Source organism: Musca domestica, unplaced genomic scaffold, assembly GCF_030504385.1.
Source record: "Musca domestica strain aabys unplaced genomic scaffold, Musca_domestica.polishedcontigs.V.1.1 21, whole genome shotgun sequence".
Lineage (NCBI taxonomy): Eukaryota > Metazoa > Arthropoda > Insecta > Diptera > Muscidae > Musca > Musca domestica.
In genome coordinates this window covers 857,741-880,053 of record NW_026712258.1, presented here as the reverse complement: position 1 = coordinate 880,053, position 22,313 = coordinate 857,741, and the positions used below count along the sequence as shown (strand labels likewise).

Genomic DNA, 22,313 nt, shown 5'->3' with positions numbered 1-22,313 from the left:
ATTTAAATTTATTTTTAATTTTGTTGAGTTGAAGATTATACAACCTACGAGACTCGATAGTTGGACCTAGCAACAGAGTAATTCGTATAATCTATTAATTATTTAATATCGTCTGTTATCGGATTTTCTCTTTACATTGGTCTTTTGGCTCAATAAGTAAATAACTTTTTATTTACTTTTTTAGAATTGAATTCTTTTTTTGTCACGAGCCAAGTGCTCTCTTTAATTGTATAAATGTAATTAAACTTACAGCTAAAACTATAGCTATTGTCAACACCTTATTTCAACTATTAATCTTTGTAGTATGGTATTATTATTAATATAATTATTTCCTGTTAACTACTCTTCCTTTAAGAGGTGGGTGTCCCAGCCACGGCGTAGCTTTCAACAACTCGTTGCCTATTTTTAGAAGCACGTCTTGTTTTTAAATATTGGCAAAGGATGATAGCGCCACTGAACGATAGCCTGGCGGTCATTGCAATGGCAAAAACATTTTTGGAGGAACATCCGATGTTTCTTCATCCCTAAGCTCTTTAATGATTCGCAGGTTTTGCTCATTCATTCGGTGCAGCATAGGCAGGCTTAACACTTCATTATGGCCAATAATATCCAGAAAAGGCGAAGATGCTATTCCTGGTGTTTTCATTATCATTCCCTTGGTTGACATAATTGGTGTCATTTATGGTAGCTGTATTTTCAAAGGTGATGAGATAAGTACCCCTTATGCTTATTTCATGGCTATTATCTGTTTTAACGCGCGGATTGTTCATTGATTATAATCACGCCCTCGTCCACAAATGTTAAATGTTTGAAATGACTAGGTTGGGTTTGACATTCGGCAGAACCTCCTGAATGAATTGCAGAATGTTGCTTGGTTGGTCTTTGCACAATTGTTTACGTCTATTACCCTATCGTCGCATTCGGCAACGGTGTTATCTTCCAACTGCAATATAGTGTTGTTGTAGCTTACAGGAATTATTGTTACCTCTTGGCAGCGGGACTCTACTTTAGGATATTCTATGGCTAAATGCTTGCATTAGGTTAACAATGGATACTTCTGTGAGCCCTTCAACAAAAATAAACTTAAAATTATTATTATCAAAAATTGACGGATTTATAATATTAGTTTTAGCCAATGTGACAGTTAACATTAAATTCTGAATTTCTGTTATAACCATTCTATTTCTAGCCAAGAGTACATCATATAAATGAGACGTGTCCGGCGTGTTCTTTTTAGTTTCTTTTATGATTTTGTTAACCGCGTATGTAAGCCGATTTATTTGTTTTTGAGTTTCTGTATTAATAATCTTGGCTAATCTATGATCTAATTTTAATGTCGACAGTAAATTTCGAGCGTGTTCTATAAATGTAGTATGATCCTGAAAGGAAAATAATGAATAAGCTAATGTTAAAGCATTGTATCTCGATTTATAATCTGTAGGACGGAGACCGAATGGATTTCAATAAACACATTGACTTGTGGTTCTTATTATTTATTAATTACTTTCATATTAACACTTGAGCGTGCGTAACGATGTACGGTATGTTTGGTCGTTCAAGTCAAAACTGCTGCCTCGTTGTCTTCACTCTTGCTTTGAGGTGGTTAGCTACACGTAAGCCATTCATTCATTCATCTTTAGCTACGCCCAAGAAAGAGAGTGATAACAATTGAATGTTTTGTTATTTTATGACTAGATCTACATAAGTAAATCTAAATCTCGGCCTTTCTGACTACAAAGATCTTCTGGTTCTTTCCGACACAATTGCCTTCTGAATTAAGGTCTAAATCTTGGCTTGAGGTTAACTCAGTTTGTTGTGAATTATGCGAATCATTTTGGTCTACAATAGTGTGGTCTGTATACCAATGTCTCATGTTGTGTGCTGCCCAAACCCCTTTGTAGGGTATTCTGATCTGTTGAAAACCTTCTACATCTTGTAAAGTATAACGATCATTTTCTAACACTTCTGTTATTAAAAATGGGTCTTTGAATTTTGGCATTTTGTAGCGTCAATATTTTTTATCACGACATAATCACCTCGTTTGTACATTATTGGTCGTTTTCTTTTTGGGTCTGTATAATTTTTGTTGTATTGTGGTGCGGCACGTTGTTTGTCATCTGCAGGTTCATAATACTTTCTCTAATTTGATCTGGAATTTTCCTTTTTTGATTTACACCAAATAACATTACGCTTGGATGTTCGTTAATCATTCTGCGGCAGAACTGGTTTAACGCAAACCCTAATGTTTCTACCCACGTAATGTTAGTTTCTGTGTCTACGAGTTTAGCAATCATTGGACATAAACTTCGTTAACCCGTTCTACTTGACCGTTTGCTTGTGGTGAGAAGTTTGCTATTTTAATGTGTTGGATGTTATTGTCTTCAAGAAACGTCTTGAAGTCATTAGAAGTGAAACAAGACCCTTTGTCAGAAACAATATATCGTGGTCGGCTGTAATATCGGAAGTATTCTTGTAATGCATTTATGACTTCTTTAGTGGCTGTATTTTTAGCATCAATAACAACAAATATATGTTTTTTAGAATTATCTCTATCTACGTGTCCATAATTATCTACGTGTATCATTTCAAAAGCTTTCGTTAGTTTCGGAATGTTGTGTAAAAATCGTTTTACGGGTCCGCTTTTAGAAGAAAAAACTATGCATTTCAAGCATTTTTGGACATGCTCTTTAACCTTGTTATTAATATGGGGAAACCAGTAAGTCTTAGTTAATTCCGATGTGTCCCATTTCATCGTGTTACTTTATGAAGACATGGAATTCCATTTGGACTGGGACGACAAAAAGTAATTTTCCGGTTTTAAGTTTTCTGTACAGTACACCATTTCTCACTTCATAATATTTTTGATTTGTTGTCTGTAACTTTTCTTTAAGCTTAACGACGTCGGTATATAATCAGATTTTCTTCAAAAGTATGGGTATCTACAATCAAAATGTCTAGCGACCTGCTTAACGCATATACATGTTGCATTCTTCGTCCTTCTCTGTGTTTTAATGTATAATCAATGTTCTAATGCCCACATGGCAATCCTAGGGTTCAGGTCCTTTTTGTTAATTGTCAAAGTTAACGAGTTGCAATCAGTAATTATTGTAAACGTTTTACCAAGCAAATAAACCCGAAATCTACGAAGTGCATAAACTATAGCTTAAGTTTCCAACTCATAGCTGTGAAACTTGGACTCAGCCTCTGACGCTCCTTTGGAGAATTAAAATACAGGATGTCATCTATTGTCCTGTTTCTTTTGCATAAGTATAGCACCGAAACCTAATGGGCTAGCATCGCAATGTAATTCTATTTCTGTAGAAGGATCATAAAGAGTTAAAACTGGCAATTCTAAAAGTTTAACAATTCGAATGTTTCGAGCTTTTTCCGAAACTGAACTTTTTGTCTTTTCTGTTTAAGTCATACAGTGGTTTAGCGAGAATTGAAAAGTCTTTGATGAAACGTCTAAAGTAGGAACAAAGACCAAAAAAACTTTGTACGGACCTTACTTTTTGTGAAACAGGGAAATTTTGTATTGCCTCTAAGCGTTTGTCATCAGCACGGATTCCTAAATGATCAATCGTATAACCTAAGTACTTAATTTTGCTTTGCATAAACTCGCACTTGTCTAAACGAAGCTTTAATTTGTTTTGTGCCAATCGCAACATAACTTTTCTTAATATTTCTAAATGTTGTTGAAAGTCAAACGTCGCAATCATTATATCATCCAAATATATTATTACGTCTCCTGTTGTAATTAGGTCTTTGAAAACTGTGTTTATAAACATTTGGAAAAGTGATGGGGCATTTAGTAACCCAAAAGGCATACGTACGAACTCATATTGTCATAGAGACGTTATGAACGATGTATATTTAATGGAATCATCGCTCATAAAAACGTGATGGAAACCATTTTTTAGATCCAATTTAGTGAACACTTTTTTATTTGCTAAACTTTCTAAGAGATCATCGATCAACGGAATTGGGTAATTATGTTTGACTGTATTTTTATTTAATTTCCTAAAGCCTACGCACATTCGCAATTCTCCTGTTTTTTTTTTTTTTTTTTTTTTTTTCTTACTAATACTGTGGGAGAAGCAAATTCAGATTCACTTCACCTTATTGTGCCCTTTTCCAGATAATCGCCTAAAATTTTCTGTAATTCTTGTCGCCTTGGCGGGCAATTGAAAGGTTTTGCGTTTTCTAATGTTAACAGTACGTTTACATATAAATAGGTTAACCCACTGGATTTGGATTAAAATTGTCATATCCATTACTTATACTTCAAATAAATCCTCTTGAAGTAGGTTAACCCTGCAAAGATTTCTAACGTAAACATAACATAACTTCATGTCATACCGTTCCTCTGGTAACAGGGGGAGGGGGTGTCATGTCTAAATAAGTTTCTTTAAACAATGCATAAAATTGTCTCAAAATGTAATGGTCCACTGTATTGCCCACTTTTAAATTGTAGTCTGTAAAATTCAAAGAGACATCTATTGTCAGTATATCGTTTTCAAATGCAACACAATCCTGCTCATATTTTAAATCGACAGCTGTAGTTTGTTGCTTAGCTCCAAATTGTCTGTATTTTGTTTTTTTTTTTTTTTTTTTTTTTTTTTTTTGTTCTAACCTGTTCATAGTTTCTTTTGATTCTGTAGATATTAATTTTTTTTCAACTCCAATTTGTCCGCAATTTGTTTTGATGTACTAACTATCCGTTTATTATCTGGCTTTAATTTGTTTGAGTTATGTTGGTGGGATTCTGTATCAATTTTAACACCGAACAACAGTAATTTGCTATTGGTCTGTTCCAAAAAATCCCTTCCCAACAATACTGACTACTTCATAGAATGTTTATCTCCCACAATCATTTTAAGTTGAAAACTTTTATTTGATAACTTCAAAAACGAAAAGCAATATCCAATTGTTTTTAATAAAGTTTAAATCATAAAAAATTGTATTTTGAACGGGGAAAATTTGTTTTCCATGTGACAATGTGTTCTCTCTAATTAAGCTTATTGAGCTACCCGTGTCTATCTGGCTTTATAAACAAAGATTAAAATTATTTCTGAAATTAAATGCATAGGTAAAATATCGTACATAAGGATTCTGTAATTTTGTCGTCACTTTTTTTTTCGCAGCCAGACACTGTGTGGTCTACCCACTAGCTTCTTCGCAAATATGGCACGTAACATTTCATCGGTCAACTTGTACTTTTGCTGCAAATCCCTCTCTCCAACAATTTTTTCTCCTTCTTTAATAATTCATTTTCTTTTCGTAACAACTGGAGCTGGAGTGGTAATTTTCAGTAATTTTTAACCTTTTCTGCATTTCGTTTTTTCGGCGTTATGTTGTTTCGGTAACTGTAGATTTGTTTCACATAAGGTGGTGTCGGTATTTTTTTTTTTTTTTTTTGTGTGTTCATCTCATCTTTTTTGCTCGATCCAAAACCGGTTAATTCCTGAATTTCTTCTTGTGTTGCTTGCATTGACTGTACCTTGTTCGTCTTCGCTATCCACTAGCAACGGCATAATATATATTTTTTTTTGACCGCAACGTGACATTGTCGGTACTTTTATTTTCTTCATCACAAACATTGTCTAATGTGGTGACGTCACATAGTAGTTGATCCTCCACTTTATTCGCAGCAATGTATTTATAAGCGAGAAATCCCATTTCTGAAGGACGGCGACCGAATGAATTTCAATAAACACCTTGACTTGCGGTTTTTATTCTTTATTAATTTCTTTCTTATTAACACTTGAGCGTGCGTAACGATGTACGATGTGTTTGGTCGTTCAATTCAAAACTGCTGCCTCGTTGTCTTTGCTCTTGCTTTGAGGTGGTTAGCTACACGTAAGCCAAACAAACACAACGGTTCATCTCTACCTACGCTCAAGAAAGAGAGAAAGAGTTATTATTTTATGACTTGATCTACTTAAGTATATCATATTACACTATCTTATATTACCTGTTAAATTAAAAATTTAGACAAATATCCGTCATTTCAAATTGTCCTCGTGGACCAACCTTCCTTCAATAAGTACTGAAGTACCCGGGTCAGCTTGTATAATTTCCTCAGAATATAAGGGGGACAATTTGTTGCTTAATCTTTTGTTGTTTTTCAGATACACTTTTTCGCCAACTTCTAAGATCATTAGACGATGAATGTAAAATATCAATGGGTTTTTTAAGACATTTAGCAATTTCCATTAATGTACTGTGTAACCGTTCCTCTTGGCCATTTGTGCAGATATGCAGAGCAGGAGCATTAACAACGTCTACGTCATATTGGATTTTAAGTGTGAAGTGATAGTTTCTAAGTTAAAAGATGCTTCATTATCACAAAATATGACTTTTGTTTGGGAAAAAAGTTCATTAATTGAAGGATAGACACTGGCAAGAGATGCTAATGGTAGGACAATGTGCAAATTTGGAAAATTTCTCAATACATGTCGATATGTAAAATTTCACTCTAGTAACCTGGTATTGGTGTTTTACCCAATTCCTGTTTCTGAGGGTGCCTATCGTACTTTGCCGTCGAGCATACTACGAAGTTATTAGCTGATTGCACTTATGCAGATGTCTAGAAAATACCATACAAGAGAACCGTATCCTAATATAGGTCTAACAATAGACAATTATTAATAAAGTATTACTTTATTTATCATTGTTGTTAAATGATTATTTAAATTTAATTTTAAAAATCAAAATATTCAAAGATAAACATGACCATGGTCAATATTATGAAAGAGGATGTGGAGAAGCATATGTTTTTAATTTGTTTAAATTGAAATCCGTATAAATAAACGCGCATAAATCAGTATCAACATTATTTAAGTCATCATCATCCCTCTTTTCGTTTGGTCAAAGTTCAATAGTAGTGCACAGCAACATCGAACAGTAAAATAGTAAAACATAAATAATTTAGAAAAATAAAAAACATAGTAGATTTGGCTCAATCTATTTTCTATGAATGTTGTCACTATTTCTTTTGTCATATTTATGTTGTGATCTCTCCGTATGAGAAACTATATAAAATCTGCCAACTTATATAAGCATCAATTCTTTTAGAACAAATTACATTGTTCCTGTTCAATAATTATATACAACATTCGTAATTACATACTGTGTCTGTGTCTGTTGTTATATATCTACATTTTACTTCTTATTCGTTGTCTATTGTCTCGCTACACACACACGCTGCAGGCTTACAAATCCATGATGATAAGGGCGCCCAATCCAACCAACCACAATTTCAGCTTAGCGAGGGATAACCTTGGAGTCAAAAAATGCCAGTGTTGGATTTGTCAATAATAAACTCCCGACTCAAATGTATCTCGTTCCTCCACATATGCTGGAGATGTAGTTCTACAGACATTTCACGCTGCGTAGAATCAGTCGGTTCTTTGGTACAGCCATGGTAAAAGTCGTTCATCAAAGCGGTTCGTCTTCTGTTATGGCGTTTTTAGTTCGTTCCTTCAATACCATCATTTCGGGTGTTAGCGGTTCAATTGCTGGTAGATCGAAAAAAATTCTTCATTCCGGTTTGTTTGAATTTAAAAATACTTTGGGATCAAAATCCATTACTGTAGATTCTGGCGTTGTTTATTGCGGCACTTATCATATTATACATTTGTTGAAATCTGCTTACTATACTATTATTGCAACATTGAAATGTCGATTTTAACTAATTTGCGTAGGTTAAAATATCGATGCCGTCTGGAGGGCGAATACATTTGGAAAAGTAGAGGTTCTGGTTGAGTCCTCGACTAATATGTGTGGATATGACTGACAATACTGTTTAAGTGGTGTGTTGTTTGCGGAAACCGTGTTGCTGGTTAGCAACTGAATAAATTACTCTGATTACTCTGAAGAAGAGTAAAGCTATTCAGAGGTTTCTTTTATAGCATTTTCGAAAAAAAAAAATATTTTTTAGAATTTTGTAAACTTGATACCTCAGATGTTATTCATTTATACCTTTTTAAGAGTTTTTAATTGTAATAGTTTTGACACATTTAAATATAAATTTATTAAAAATATAATAAAATCGATTAATTAAATGTCTGTATCTGTATGACTATTACAAAAGCATATAGAGGCTCAGTTTACGAAGAAATAAGGAAAATTAGGTTTATATAATTATGAACAGTTTTATCATGAAAATACATAAAGTTGAATGGTGAATACCTTAGGTGCGTATATCAGCGAAATTCTGAATATTTAAAAATGCTGTCTTGGGAATATTTCACATTATATTTTGATGAAGATGTAACAAAATCGAATCATAACTTGAAAGGTATATTGGTTAGTGCTCGCTTCGGACGTCAAAGTAATCAGTGTTTCAGGATCTGGGAATGGGAGCCACCTAATGGAAGGTTTATTAAAATTACCCAGCATCCAAATACGATCAGAATCATTATTGCTAATTAATGTTGATTATAAATGTCAAGTGATAAGGGGGAAGTTACAAACAATATGAATTTTCCAAATTCAATGGGAACGTCAATAAACTCTATATCAAGTAAACCATTTAGATCAAATAAATTAGTATCTATTTGGCAAATAATTTTTTATTTTGTATAGCCCCCATATAACGGTTCCCACCGATATTCGGTATTTTGATAATCCTAGTCCCATTTATTGACGAAATTGTTTCAAATTAGATGACAATCCTTGAAGTATAAAATTGTCTGTAGAGGTTTCCGCTTTGGTATGGCCCCCATATAACGGCCTCACCACTTAATGTTTTTTTTTTTGCAAAGTTTAACAGCATTATCCGAACGGTCTTACTTTATGTATTGTAGACACAAACCATTTACTAAAAATTCATTTTGTCTAGTCTTTACCGTTTTAGGTATTTGCTTCCTAGTGCGTGCAACAACAAGTTTTAACAGTAACAATGCGATATGCCTACCATATCGAAGGGAGAAAACTCGTTTTCCTCAAGGAATCATCAACTTTTGAAAATTGTTTTACTCGAAAGTGTTCCTTTTTCTAGTAACGAAGCTCGTTTAACGCGAAGCTCGAACGAAAAAATTTTTTTGGCGTGAAATTTTCTCAATTTGACATACTATACTGAAGTGTAAATTTTTATTGTTTTGAATGCGGAATGAATAATATCAAAAATGAAATGGGTGCGCAATACGATGTTAAATAGCGATCTTTCATGTCTAAAATTGGCATCTAACTTTCAATTCCAAGGCTTACATCTTGCTTCAACTAATGGATTCGAAAGCATTTAAACAAACAAAAAAGACCGACTGCGAATCTCTTCCTTAACTTTCAAGATACTTTAAATCAGTCATGGGTCATAACCCCCGGATAAGGGTACAACCCGATTTCAAGTATATTTTACATTTTAACTATATTTTTCATACTAATTTCGACAAAAGTTGGTAATTTGAGCAGAAACCATTATTACAAAAACTGATTACGTTTTTGTGTAACCATCATATGATTTGAGCTATTTTTGGGGTCTTGGCCACTTTTTTAATTTTTTGGCATTTATTTAGCATCTTTGTTTCTAAGGGGGTAAAAAACCCCTTCGCATACAATTTTAAATTTTCGGAGTAGGGTCCATCTTGTGGTTTGACCACATTCATTAATTGTTTTGGCTAAAAAATTGTATTTAGACTATTCTGGTTAGACAACCATCTTACAGGTAATTGTCCGCATAAGTATTTAAGTATAGTCCACACATTATGTGTACCCCCAAGTCCACTTTCTTAAACAATGTGTGCTATCATTGATTATCTTTCTGCCCTCAAATATAAGGTGGACAAAACTAAATGCCACGCAGCACGGTATTCTAGATGTTAGAAATACTGTTAACTATAAATAAATACATACAAATTAAAAACAATTTAAAAAGTAGTAAGTTCGGCCTGGCCGAACTTTGAATACCCTCCACCAGTTGTAACGAATTTGGAAATTTAAAAAAAATAAAATCCTTAAAAAAATCTGTTAAATTTTTAAAAATACCGAATATAGCCGTTATATAGGCGTCTATACGACGTGGACGTACGTAGACATTGTTTGTCATAATCCATTATCATATTCAAATTCGAAACTTGAAATAAACGGCGAATACTGTAGTAAAATCAACAAAATATCGTATAGAGGGAGGTACCGTTATATCGTAGCTGTGCGAAGACCTGGATCAGCATAGACAATTTTCTGTCACAGGCTATAGCATCCATTACGAACTTCAAATACGACATCTCAAAAAATTTCGGTGGGTATTGTACCTAAACTCGTCAAAATACCGAATATAGAGAGTTACTGATGTATGGGGCCTATACGAAGACCTGGACCTGCATAGGCAATTTTCTGTCACGGACTGTAGTTCCCATTAAGAACTCTAAATACATAATTTAAAACAATTCTAGTGAATAATGACACTAAAATCATCAAAATACCAATTTTTGGGAGGTACCGTTTTATGGGTGCTATACGAAGACGTGGACCTGCACAGACAATTTTCTGTCATAGGCTGTAGTATAAGTTACGAATCTCAAATATCAAATTTGAAACAATTCCGATGAATAATGTCCCTAAAATCATCAAAATACCGAACATCGGGAAGTACCGTTATATGGGGGCTTTACGAAGACGTGGACTTGCATAGACAATTTTCTGTTTTAGGCTGTGGTATTTATTTCGAACTTCAAATACCAAATTTGATATAATACCGGTGAATAATGTCGCTAAAATCATCAAAATACCGAATATCGGGAGGTACCGTTATATCGACACAGAATTTTACGCTGATTAAGAATATATATACTTTGTTGGGTCTGACATGAGTATTTCGAGGAGTTACAAACGGAATGACAAAGTTAATAGTATGGTGGTGGGTATAATTACAGCTCATTTGAATGTAACATGTTCCTAAGCTCTTTGCAAGACCAAAAATTGAGCTGAGTTGTCACATGGGGCTATTACAGATGTTCTATATCATATAGGTTTTTAACACTCAAATTAAAGCCTATGGGTAAAAAATAAGATCAGGCTATTCAAAATATCTAAAATTAACAGTACGTGAACATCTATTATAATTTTTGCCATGAATATTTCTATTTAGAAATTACTATGCAGTCATTAATTATAATAAAAATTGTGCCGCTTGTACAAGATTTATTATGCATTAAAAAATATGCATTAATGACAAAGTACGGACCGGCAACGTATTATATAAACGGAACAGCTAAAATTATATAAACTAATAGTTTAACAATTATATACATAGACGATTTTTAAAATGCTGCCCATGCTGCCCAGACGAGTCGATAAACTCTGCTTTTTTTGGCACAGAGACATTGTCTAGAAAAGCGACATTGGCACCCAACAACAACCCCCAGTTTGATTCATGTGAGTCATTGCCAAAGGTTTGTTGGTGGCATGTTCGAGTCGACCATCTGTGTTCTTCACAAAGCAGTATGTCACGATGAGAGCGAATCATGTCGTCGACATACTTGGGTTACTATTTGTTCAAAAGTAACTTACCACATATATAATAACCAGAATTAGTGATTATTCGATTATTGAGTCAGAGTTAATTTGAAGGAGTAGTTAGTGCAATTATACGTTTTGGTAGAATAAGTAGCACTAAACCATTTGCAAACAAGTTGGTTATAACAATCTTCGCTGGATTTGCGTTTCGAATTGGCTGATTTGCAAAAAGATTATTATAATGTTACGGAAACAATTTATTTGAAAAATACCAAAATCTTTTGCATGGAAGAATTCTTCATAAGATTTGTGTATATTTGATGGCAAATTTATACTGAGGCAAAAATTCCACAAAATGTTTGGTATATTAAAATCAGCCGGTATTCAAATTAGATCCCCGGGCTAATCTTTTTGCAAAACGACTTTTAATGCATGGCTATGCTTACATTAATTGCTTGCACAGATAAAGAAGGAATATAAGAGTACATTATGAACATTTTTTTTCAGTTTGTTTTGGACTTCGACAGATATTGTATTTATTTGAATTATTCTTTATTTTATTGAAGAATTTCTGAGTTTAACCAGGTCTGACTTGTACGCACAATCATTCTCGAAGGGAATACGCGAAATGGACCAAACTTTACACACTGCATTATTTTACAGTTATCCCAAGCCACAAATCAACACAAAAAAACCTATTTTATTGTAGCTTCTTAACAAATAAGCATTTACCAAAATCTACTACTACTCTACAATTCTGTTTATTTCAGGCACTTGGAAATATTTACTTTATTCACAAACACATTGAAAATGTTAGACTTTGGAATTTTTTTACGCGTTCCTGGGAAACAGCTGAAGGGAAAACCATTTACTCAGGCAACATAGAAACTGTTTCAAACAAAGAAAAGTCAAAATTTCCAAAACATTTTTTTCCCGAGGTTTGTACTTTTTATATACGTTAAAATATTTGAAAATAACAACTTTATTTTCAGTGCAAATGGTCTAGAAAAGGTTACATGCGAACTCGTTGGAATATTAATAATACTGTCTTTGATCTAGTCAACATACATCTTTTTCACGACGCTTCCAATTTAGCTGCCTGCGAAGAATTTCCGTCCGTATACTGCAGAACAAGGAGGAGAGCATTAGTTCACACAATTGAAAGGTTAGTTGGATCTTTTAAGACATGTTGAATGTAAAAAACATAAACAATTTTTCCATTTTCCTACTAGATTTCAACAAGACGAATCCAATGGATTAGTTCCATTCTTTGTATTTGGCGATTTTAATTTTAGATGTGATATTTCTGGGGTTATTAAGGTAATAATTACAATATTTTATTTCTGGATTAAAATCAAAAGAAATATTAAAAGATAATAATGATTTTTGAAGAAAGCTACCCTTCAATGACTTATTACGATGACTAAGGGCATTATCTACATTTATATGCTCAATAATCCCAAACTTACAATGATTCACCATACAAAATTAAATCAATTCAAAACTTGAATTTGTGTTGTACCCAACGTTAAATCAGAATTGTATGCCATACAACACTGTTTTTTCCTAAGTATTGAACTATGGTAGTCTGTGCCAAAATTGGTAACTGTGTTCGCGCAACTTTTATTTATAAAAACAAACCCAAGCCTTTGAGAGAATAGAATAGAGAAATTATTTAAAAAATCGAAGTGAACTGATGAGGATTAGTGTCTATATCTACAACCATGGTGTTCATTGCCTTACATAACCATCTTTATGAATGCTGTAAAGAATGAAAAGTATGCCATTATTTAATTAAAAATTGTAAACAATATATGATATGATGCGCATATTTCGCAGAAAACAAAAACAAAGAATATTTATTGAAACACAATGCAATTAGAGAAAGTTTCCCTGTTATAGATTTGTTTTTATTTACTAAATGTTCTTACATTCATTAAAATTAATATTTTAAATGCCTAAGGCTCTTTTGATATTCGTTTCTAATTCAGTCATAAATTTTTAGACTTAAATGTGCATTATACTAAAAATTAAAAGATCTTGCTTATTAATAATATTTTAATAATTACTAATATTTTATTTTTTTATAAAAATAATAGTCCGGAAATCCGAAATTCGTACTTTTAGAGGGGATGCTATCTAAAGTTCCGATATATAGGTTCAAACTACCTACAATGTATACTTCTATACAACTAATGTTTGTAAGTGTAAGGCGTAAGTTAAAAAGTCGTACACAAACTAATCTTTAGAGGACGTTTTGACAAGTTACAATAGAAAATAATCTGGATGTGTAATGTTCATTACATTTTTTTGGAATGGAAGGATTAAAAGAAATTCTACCACACTACCAACCATAGTAAAATAAAGAAGGTAAATTCATTTTAAATAAGCATTCTATGGAGGGTATATTAACTTTGTCATTCCGTTTGTAACTACTCGAAATATTTATAACAAATTTCGTATTTGAAGTTAATAATGGGTACTACAGCCTATAACAAGCATTTGTGTATGCAGGTTCACGTCTTCGTACAGCCCCCATATAACGTTACCTCCCGATATTCGGTATTTTGATGATTTCAGCTACATTATTCACCGGAATTGTTTCAAATTTAGTATTGGGAGATCTTAAGGTTAATAAAACCTATGGAAAAATCGTATGGAGGTCCACGTCTTCGTATAGCCCCTATATAACGGTACCTCTCAATACTCGGTATTTCTAAGATTTGTGCGACGTTATTCACCGGAATTGTAACAAATTTCGCATTTAAAACTTGTAATGGGTACTACAGCCTATGACAAACAAATTCGTAAGCTGGTTCACGTGTTCGTATAGTCTCCATATAACAGTTTTCATTTATGTGGTAGTTTCCGGAAGTTTTTTTTAAATTTTTCAAGTTCCTTCCTAACGGTGGAGGGTATTAAAAGTTCGGCCCGGTCAAACAGCTGCTTTTTTACTTGTTTGTAATTTACCTTGTCAAATGTTATTACATAGAAAAAAGGTTTCTACCTCTGATTTGTGTATATGCAATGGATTTGTAAATAAACATTTTGACAATGAGATGTTGTTAAATGAATAACAGTGGAAAAAATGTAAACATATGATTACATGACTTTACCTTCTTGATTACATCATGCTACCAACATTGACTTAGGAAGGTTGTAATTTCGTAATTATCTTTAGTAACCCTGTTGTTTAAATAATGAATCTACCCAGTTAAATTATTTTTAAGTGGTTCAAAATGTAATTTTACTTGATCTTTTGCAAAAATTAAAAACCAAAACCCAAAAAAAAAAAAACAATTCTGAAAGTACGCTTGTAAATATATTTTCGATGTATTAATTGAAAAAAAATGTTAATGTAGATTGACAAATAGCCGCATTGCTTTAATTTAAGTATCAAAAATAAGGTGTCATCTGTTTATAACAGTTAGGCATAGAATGTAAAAGAGTGAAAAACTTTGATGATTGATGTATAGGTATATCTTTATCCTTATTTAGATAAAAGACTCATATAACATTATCTCCCACTGGTCTTATTTGGCATTTGATGATTTCAGTATAATATATAAATCTAGACCTTTAATACTGGTTCCATCCATAGTACAATGAATTCAAGGTAGGGCAGAACTACCATATGATTTAATTTTTTTTTATTTTTCTGGCTTAATATGTCAACTTCATTTGCTTATGTGTGTGTGTCTTCTTTTCAATAATAAAAAATTGTTCAGAAAATATTCAAATTCGGGTGTTTTCAAAATACTTATTGCAACGAATGCATCGACAAAATCTACAGTTTTTGTCGCGAAATAAACCATAAGAGATATATAGAACATGATATTGAAAAGAAATTTTGACCATTCATTCAGTTTTCGCGGTTTTAAATTATTCATTGAAAATCAATGCAACAAGTTGTTTACTTTTTTATTGTTTTGATAGTAATTCTGACATTACAAGCCAAACAGGTAGACCTCTATACTTGCAATTTTTTCAAAGTTGACCTACCTTCTCTTCATTGTACCATGGTTCCATCCATATAACCTACCGATTTGACACATTTTGAATGATTCTAAAGCATTTTCGAGGTTATAAATCCTTTGTCAAAAAATTGCAAAAAAGTCAAATTATAATTTATTTTCTTTTTACCAGTACCTCTTAATATTCGTTATATCATCGTATTTAAATAGATATTCCAACTCAATTATTAGTATTATTTTGAATTCGTAACTTTTAAAGTGCCTCGTTGAAAGTTAATGTGAAATTTTAATTTCACAGATGTTTTTACATCTTAGCGACAATTTGTTATTGCGTTTTTAACAGGATTCCCTTCGATAATTAATTTGGCCGAAATCCACATGAAACTGATGAATATGCGTCGTGCTTTTGGAAAGATACCAGAATCGTTTTATTATAAAGTTTTGCCCGTAGCTAGAAACGGAAATCTAGATGATCGATGATGATCGCGTATTGGACATTCCGCGGAAAACTGTGAAAGCAGAACGAAGCAAAACTCCAACATGTTAAGTGAAGTCAACGAAGGACTGTGTTTTAAAGAGGTGGTTATCGGTGAAATAAATGTAAAAGCCTTTGTAGATAGTGGAAGTGCTCGAAGCCTAATAAGAAAATCAATCGTTAAAGACATGGACGGAAAAGAAAATTGTTTTAATCGATTGATTGGATTCGAAAGTGGTGAAATTGAGAAATTGATGATGTTACTATTGTACATACTATTCTGATTATTGAAGACGACAAACTGGCTTATGATATGTTGCTCGGAAAAGATATATTGTGTTTGGGAGATACACAACTAATAATGGATAGTGAAGATTGTCATATCCAAACGAAAACAATTAACCATATTAATGAGACTCTACTAACGAAAACAGTTAATGATTTGGGCAATGTGTTAAAAGAATATGCAGGACGCTTCGGTGACAAAACGAAATATATAGGAAAATGTAATATTGTTAAATGTGCGTAGAAGCCGAATCTCGTTACCACAGCTATAATCCTGAAGAGCTAGCTGTTGTTGAGTCACTGGATAGATTTCGAAAGTATTTGTTGGGAAAACTATTCAAAGTCGTTACCGATTGTGCAGAAATGTCAACGATTAAAGCGAAGACACAAATTATTCCACGAATAGCCAGATGGTGGATGAACCTAATGGAATACGATTTGAGTGCACATATAGAGCTGGAATTCGAATGGCTCACGTCGATGCCATTAGTAGAGCACCAGTGGAGGAAAATGTTCCTTAAATTTCAATCCATACCACAGATTAGTTTCTGACGATGCAGTTGCAAGATAATTTCACATCCTTACTGACCCACCAACGTGCTTCACTGTTGGCTTCATATTTTTGGCAAGGAGCGCTTAATTTGCCTTTCTCCATACATAAAAAGGTCTGCCATCTCGACTAAATAGTTTGAATTTACAGCAAATAGTACAACAAAATAGTACAACAAAATAAAAACCTCTTCAAGATCTACTAAACATTTTTTTATGACTTCAAGATAAAGAAAGTTAATTTTTGTCATTTTTTTCGTTCGTTCCCACCCCTCTCACTGCCACCCCTTCCGACCAAGGGGGCGACCTCCCTATATGTAGGGAGCGCGTACACACCATAGACCGGGAATGGTGGGTTAGTTGTGAGTTAGTGGTGACAATTTTCTGTCATAGGCTGTAGTATCCATTACGAACTTCAAATACGACATCTCAAACAACTTCGGTGAGTATTGTACCTAAAATCGTGAAAATACCGAATATAGGGAGGTACTGATATATAGGGCCTATACGAAGACCTGGATCTGCATACACAATTTTCTGTCACAGGCTGTAGTTCCCATTACGAACAATACGTCATTTGAAACTACTCCGCTGAATAGTGACGCTAAAATCATCAAAATACCGAATATTAGGAGGTACCGTTATATGGGAGCTATATCAAGACGTGGACCTGCACCGATAATTTTCTGTCGCAGGCTCTATTACGAACTTCAAATACAAAATTGGAAACAATTCCGGTGAATATTGTAGCTAAAATTATCAAAATTTATAGGGAGTTACCGTTATATGGCTATATGAAAATGTAGACCTACATGGCCCATTTACGAACTTTCTGTAAAATAAACATGTGTGCAAAATTTTAGCCTTCTATCTCAGACAGACTGACGGGCATCGCTAAATCGACTTACTATACTTTGTTGGGTCTGACATGAGTATTTCGAGGAGTTACATACGGAAAGACGAATAGTGTGTTGGAGGGTATAAAAATAGGTAAGTTAAGATATACAATCACATAGAATAGATCTTTTAATAGAGTTCAACGAATTACTTAAACAAATACTATTACATAGAATATTGTAGATTGCACATAAGGATATCAATGGGTAACTGTTGCGAAATTAGTTTCTGCGAGAGATAAGTTTAACGGTTCGAAATTACGAGTTCTACGAAAAGGAATATTATAAGTAACTTCGCCAGTTAAGAAATGGGAATCAATCAAACCGCGTGTTTATTTGATGATAAATTACGCTCTTAGTATAAGCCGTCTTCTTTCAAGTGTTGGGAGATCAATTAATAGTAAACGATTTTCATAAGGCGGAAGTAATTCTGATGGGTTCCAGTTAAGGCCCCGTAGAGCAAAAATCAGGAATTGAACTTGACCTGATACGATTTTATCTGAATAGCATTTAGAACTCCACAGAATATATCTGTACTCTAATACTGGGCGAACTAAGCTTACAAACAATCTTTTAGTGACATATGGATCATCGAACTCTTTAGACCAGCGTTTTATGAAACCTAATAGACTTGGCTTTATTAACACATGCGTCAATATGTAAATGGAAATGTAGTTTAGGATCTAAGATAACACCCAGGTCAATAAAGGAATCAACATTTTCTAATTTGTATGAACCGATAAAGTAGTTAGAATGTATTGGCTGAGATCTAAACAAGGAAAATATTTTTGCATTTTTTAAGATTAAGAGACATACCGTTGGCACTGCACCAGTTCACAAGGGAATGTAAATCGTACTGTAAGAAAGTCGAATCGTCAAGGGAATTTGTATGCATGTAAAGCTTCATATCATTAGCATACACTAGTATTTTAGAGAATCGAATGTGATCCGGGATACCATTAAGATACAGAACAAACAGTAAAGGGCCCAATTCTCTAGCACAAGATTTTAAAATATAGGTTGGAACACCGCCTGGGAAAGGAAAAACGAGGAGCGTAATGTCTTTAAACCCTTTAAGACATCGTTTTCGGTTAATATAATGCAGAGGAACTAATTTAATGTAGTGGTATGAGTTTCGCAAGGGTGTGCTCTAGATATAGGAAGACTGAAAAAGTCAGCAAATAAATTTGCAATTTTAAGATTGTCTTAAGACTCTTTCCTACCAAGTTTCATGCTGGAGGGAAATTTTTGGAGTTTACAAATTTAAAGAAATTCTTAGGATTGTTTAATAAATTCTGCCGCATTTGGGCTAAATGCTGAGAATAACATTTGGAGTTTTCCGAATTATATCTATTTCTTGTCAGGGAATATTTTATATAATTTACGGCAATGTTAGATTTTTTGAAATCTTTAACAAGTCTATTATTAAGATTGTAAACCAAGCAGGGCCTTGATTTTGCCATTAGCTATTTAGAGTAAAATTGAGCTGTTCATAAAATTAAGAAACACATGAATCAATGTCGCCTTTGATGGACCACATAGAACCTGATAAAAGAGACGTAGTAGGGTATATTGGCCTTCGCAAAATTACGCCTACTAAATAAAGTATTAGTAACAGTAGTGTTGGACAGAGTGTTCCTTAATTCAAGGTTTAAAAGTAGCGTTGGATGACATGTATCCTTAGGAATTACAAATGGAGGACTTCTACAAAGCAAAATATTTAAGGAAGATGAGAAAATTAAATCTAGCTGTCTAGTTCTTAAAACTTATCCCAAAAAGCGTCGAGTACAACTGGGTAAATGGAGGACACATAATCTAATTTATTATCACCCGAGACCCAAGAAACATTAGGAAGATTAGATTCACCCATGCAAATCAAATTAGATTTATCTGTAAGCAAAAAGGGCACTTTTCCAATAAGATCAGCGTGATTTAAGTAAGTTTCAACCCCTGAATTGGGTGTAATATATGAGCAGGTTATATATATATTGTATTACCAAAGAATATTAACATTGCTCAAACAAATTCATTATTTGGGTCGACAAAAATATCGACAGTTTCCGAAGGAATCGAGTGGTGGACTGCAATTAGAACCCCACCAACTTTTTTATTCAATTAGATAATTATCGGGAAATATTTCTGTATCAAGAATATCTGGGTTGAGCCAAGTATCAGTAAAAACAATTATTTTATGTCACAGTAGAAACTTTTAATGAAAACATTACCCAATTTAGTGTTAAATTACATTTTGATATGGTATAGATATGACATCATTTTGTTTTTTGATACTGTTGGTATATTCATAGATCTAGGGGTTTTTGTGCGTTCTCTGAAAACAAATTCCTTCACTTAGACACCATCGAGCTTAAACGAGTTACTGTCAATAGAATTAACTATTTTGTAAGGCACATTTATTTTAAAAGAGGAAATTTCACGTCGTTGAGTTAGTTACGAATAGCATCACTTGAAGTATTTGGGTGAATATTTTTTTTTTTTTTTTGCAAATGACGTTGATGAGGTTTTATGCACTTCAGTGCAAGAACTAACGTTCGGTGCAGGAACAGTCGGATGTGAGTCACTTCCGCATTGAGTATAGTTCTCAGAAAGGTTAACCACAGTAGGAGAATTTAAACTTATTAAGTTATCAGGGCCTGAATTAGTGCAACCAAGAGTACTAACAATGCTATCGTACTTTTTCCTCTTAGGAGAAACATCTAAAAATTCAAAGGTACTAAATTTTTTCAATTCTATCGAAATTTTGAGATACAGAATTAAAATGTTTCTTTATGTTTAGATTTTCAGCTTTAGTGTCCTTAAAAGACGATAGAAATTTGTCTCTAAATCTCTACAATCCCAACAGGACCAGCGGAGTCCTTTAGATTTATCAGTGATAAATCACATACATAATACGTGATAAGACGTTCAGTAACGTTTTTAATATTACAATCCTTATAAGAGCAAGCCTTTATCAACAGGTGCAAAAAGAAATATAGGTATTAGCTTTAGGTGTAAACGATAGATTTAAAGGAACATTGTGTGAACGGATTGTTATTATGGTTTAAATAAATGCCGGAAAGTATGCTCAGGGAAGAACAAAATTAAGCAGGACGTAAAACAAGACGAATAAAGCACAAACGTCAAAGTAAAACAAACGCAAAGCTTCGAAGAATAAAGCAAACAAAAATGAAAAATAAAGTCTAAGGATGATTAAAAACAAATATTAGAGTTTGCGAATACACTTTAAAATACAAGTTTAATCAAAAACTTCACTTTCTTCAAATATTATATTAAATTAAATGCATATATTTAAAAAAATTTACACTATAAAACTCTCAAAAATGCACAAGTAACCGAGTAAACTAATTTTAGAGAAGACACAAAAATACTTGTAACGAAACAGAGTTGGAGATCTTGAAGATCTCTTAATTTCACCATTGATAAACAAACGTTGCTTTTATAAAAGCAACAATGATGAGATTAAGTCTAAATGTTTTGCAATAACAAAATTTCACCTATTGTATACAAATTTCTAAAGGTTTTACAACATCGTGATGCTTAATTCTCGGTTTTTCTTCTGATGTTGTCTTCAGCATTAAGATCAGTCTCTGCATTCAACAAAACACAACATTGGTCGCTGTTAAGCCCAAATAAATTCATGTCTAAAGTCGGCGATATACATAATATTTTATATTATATATTTTATGTTTTAATAGATCTCAGATTTAAAATTAATTTTTTAGATGTGTTATTCTTTACAAGTACAATTCCAAGCAAGGTGTCATTAATTATGCATACCAATTACATATATTTTATTCATAAGTTGGTTTTAAATTAAAACTATAATGAAGACATTGTCCAAACCATATAAGAGTTGTTAATTAAACAGTTTTTGAGTAAACGAGCTTTTTTATAAATAAATAATACTCGGTTTACGATTTCTTTCAATGTAATGGACAGAACTGACATTACATAGTTCATTAAATGGAAAAACTATTGTATTAACTTAAATTTATTTCTTTTATATACAATGTAGTTCGTAAAATTTACAAAAACAATATTTAACATTTAATTTAAAACATCAGCGGTAAACGTATGGAAACGTTTAATGGCGATTCGTTAACAAACCAAGTAGTTTGGAAACTTACAGCCGAAATACATTAAAACTCCTCCAGAACTGTAAGAATAAAGAAAATTTTTACTACGATAACCCATTGTTTCTTTATGATATAGAAAAAATTGCAAAACTAATATATTCTTGCAGATTCTTGAACAGATGTACTTGTCTGTCAGTGTTGCAGAATGCTGGCAGTAATGCCCAAAAACGGCAGTGATAATAGTAAAGTTTTCGAGCTGGGTTTATTGTCACAAATTTGGCTTGTGGCATATTTAAAATTGTTCTATTTTTTAATTTGCTTCCAAACATTCAATTTTAATGATTTTAGGTACATTTTCCCAAACTCACAAAAGCTAACTGAGCGAAGGCTCACATTTTGGTATTTTTAACGTTCTTTAATGCACTCACTACCAGATTTCATTGGAATTTGCTCGTTTTCAGTCGGAAGTGAAGTTTGCTCGCGAACGAGAGTGATTTTGAGAGCAAAATCAATAAAGGCAAAAATTATAATATACTTTGTTGGTACAGATTAGCGGAAATGATGTTCAACGTGCACTCTGCAC

The 22,313-nt window shown here is 33.0% G+C and overlaps 1 protein-coding gene across 2 annotated transcripts in view; it reads left to right on the top strand.

Moving 5' to 3' along the window:
• Positions 1 to 22,313, top strand: part of LOC101899940 (uncharacterized) — a 207,344-nt gene that overhangs the window by 85,623 nt on the left and 99,408 nt on the right. For both annotated transcript variants that reach the window (XM_059122845.1, XM_059122844.1), the window contains exons 3-5: positions 12,228 to 12,395; positions 12,450 to 12,622; positions 12,690 to 12,777. In XM_059122845.1, the coding sequence (XP_058978828.1) occupies positions 12,228 to 12,395; positions 12,450 to 12,622; positions 12,690 to 12,777 (429 nt within the window). The remainder of the gene's footprint in view (positions 1 to 12,227; positions 12,396 to 12,449; positions 12,623 to 12,689; positions 12,778 to 22,313) is intronic.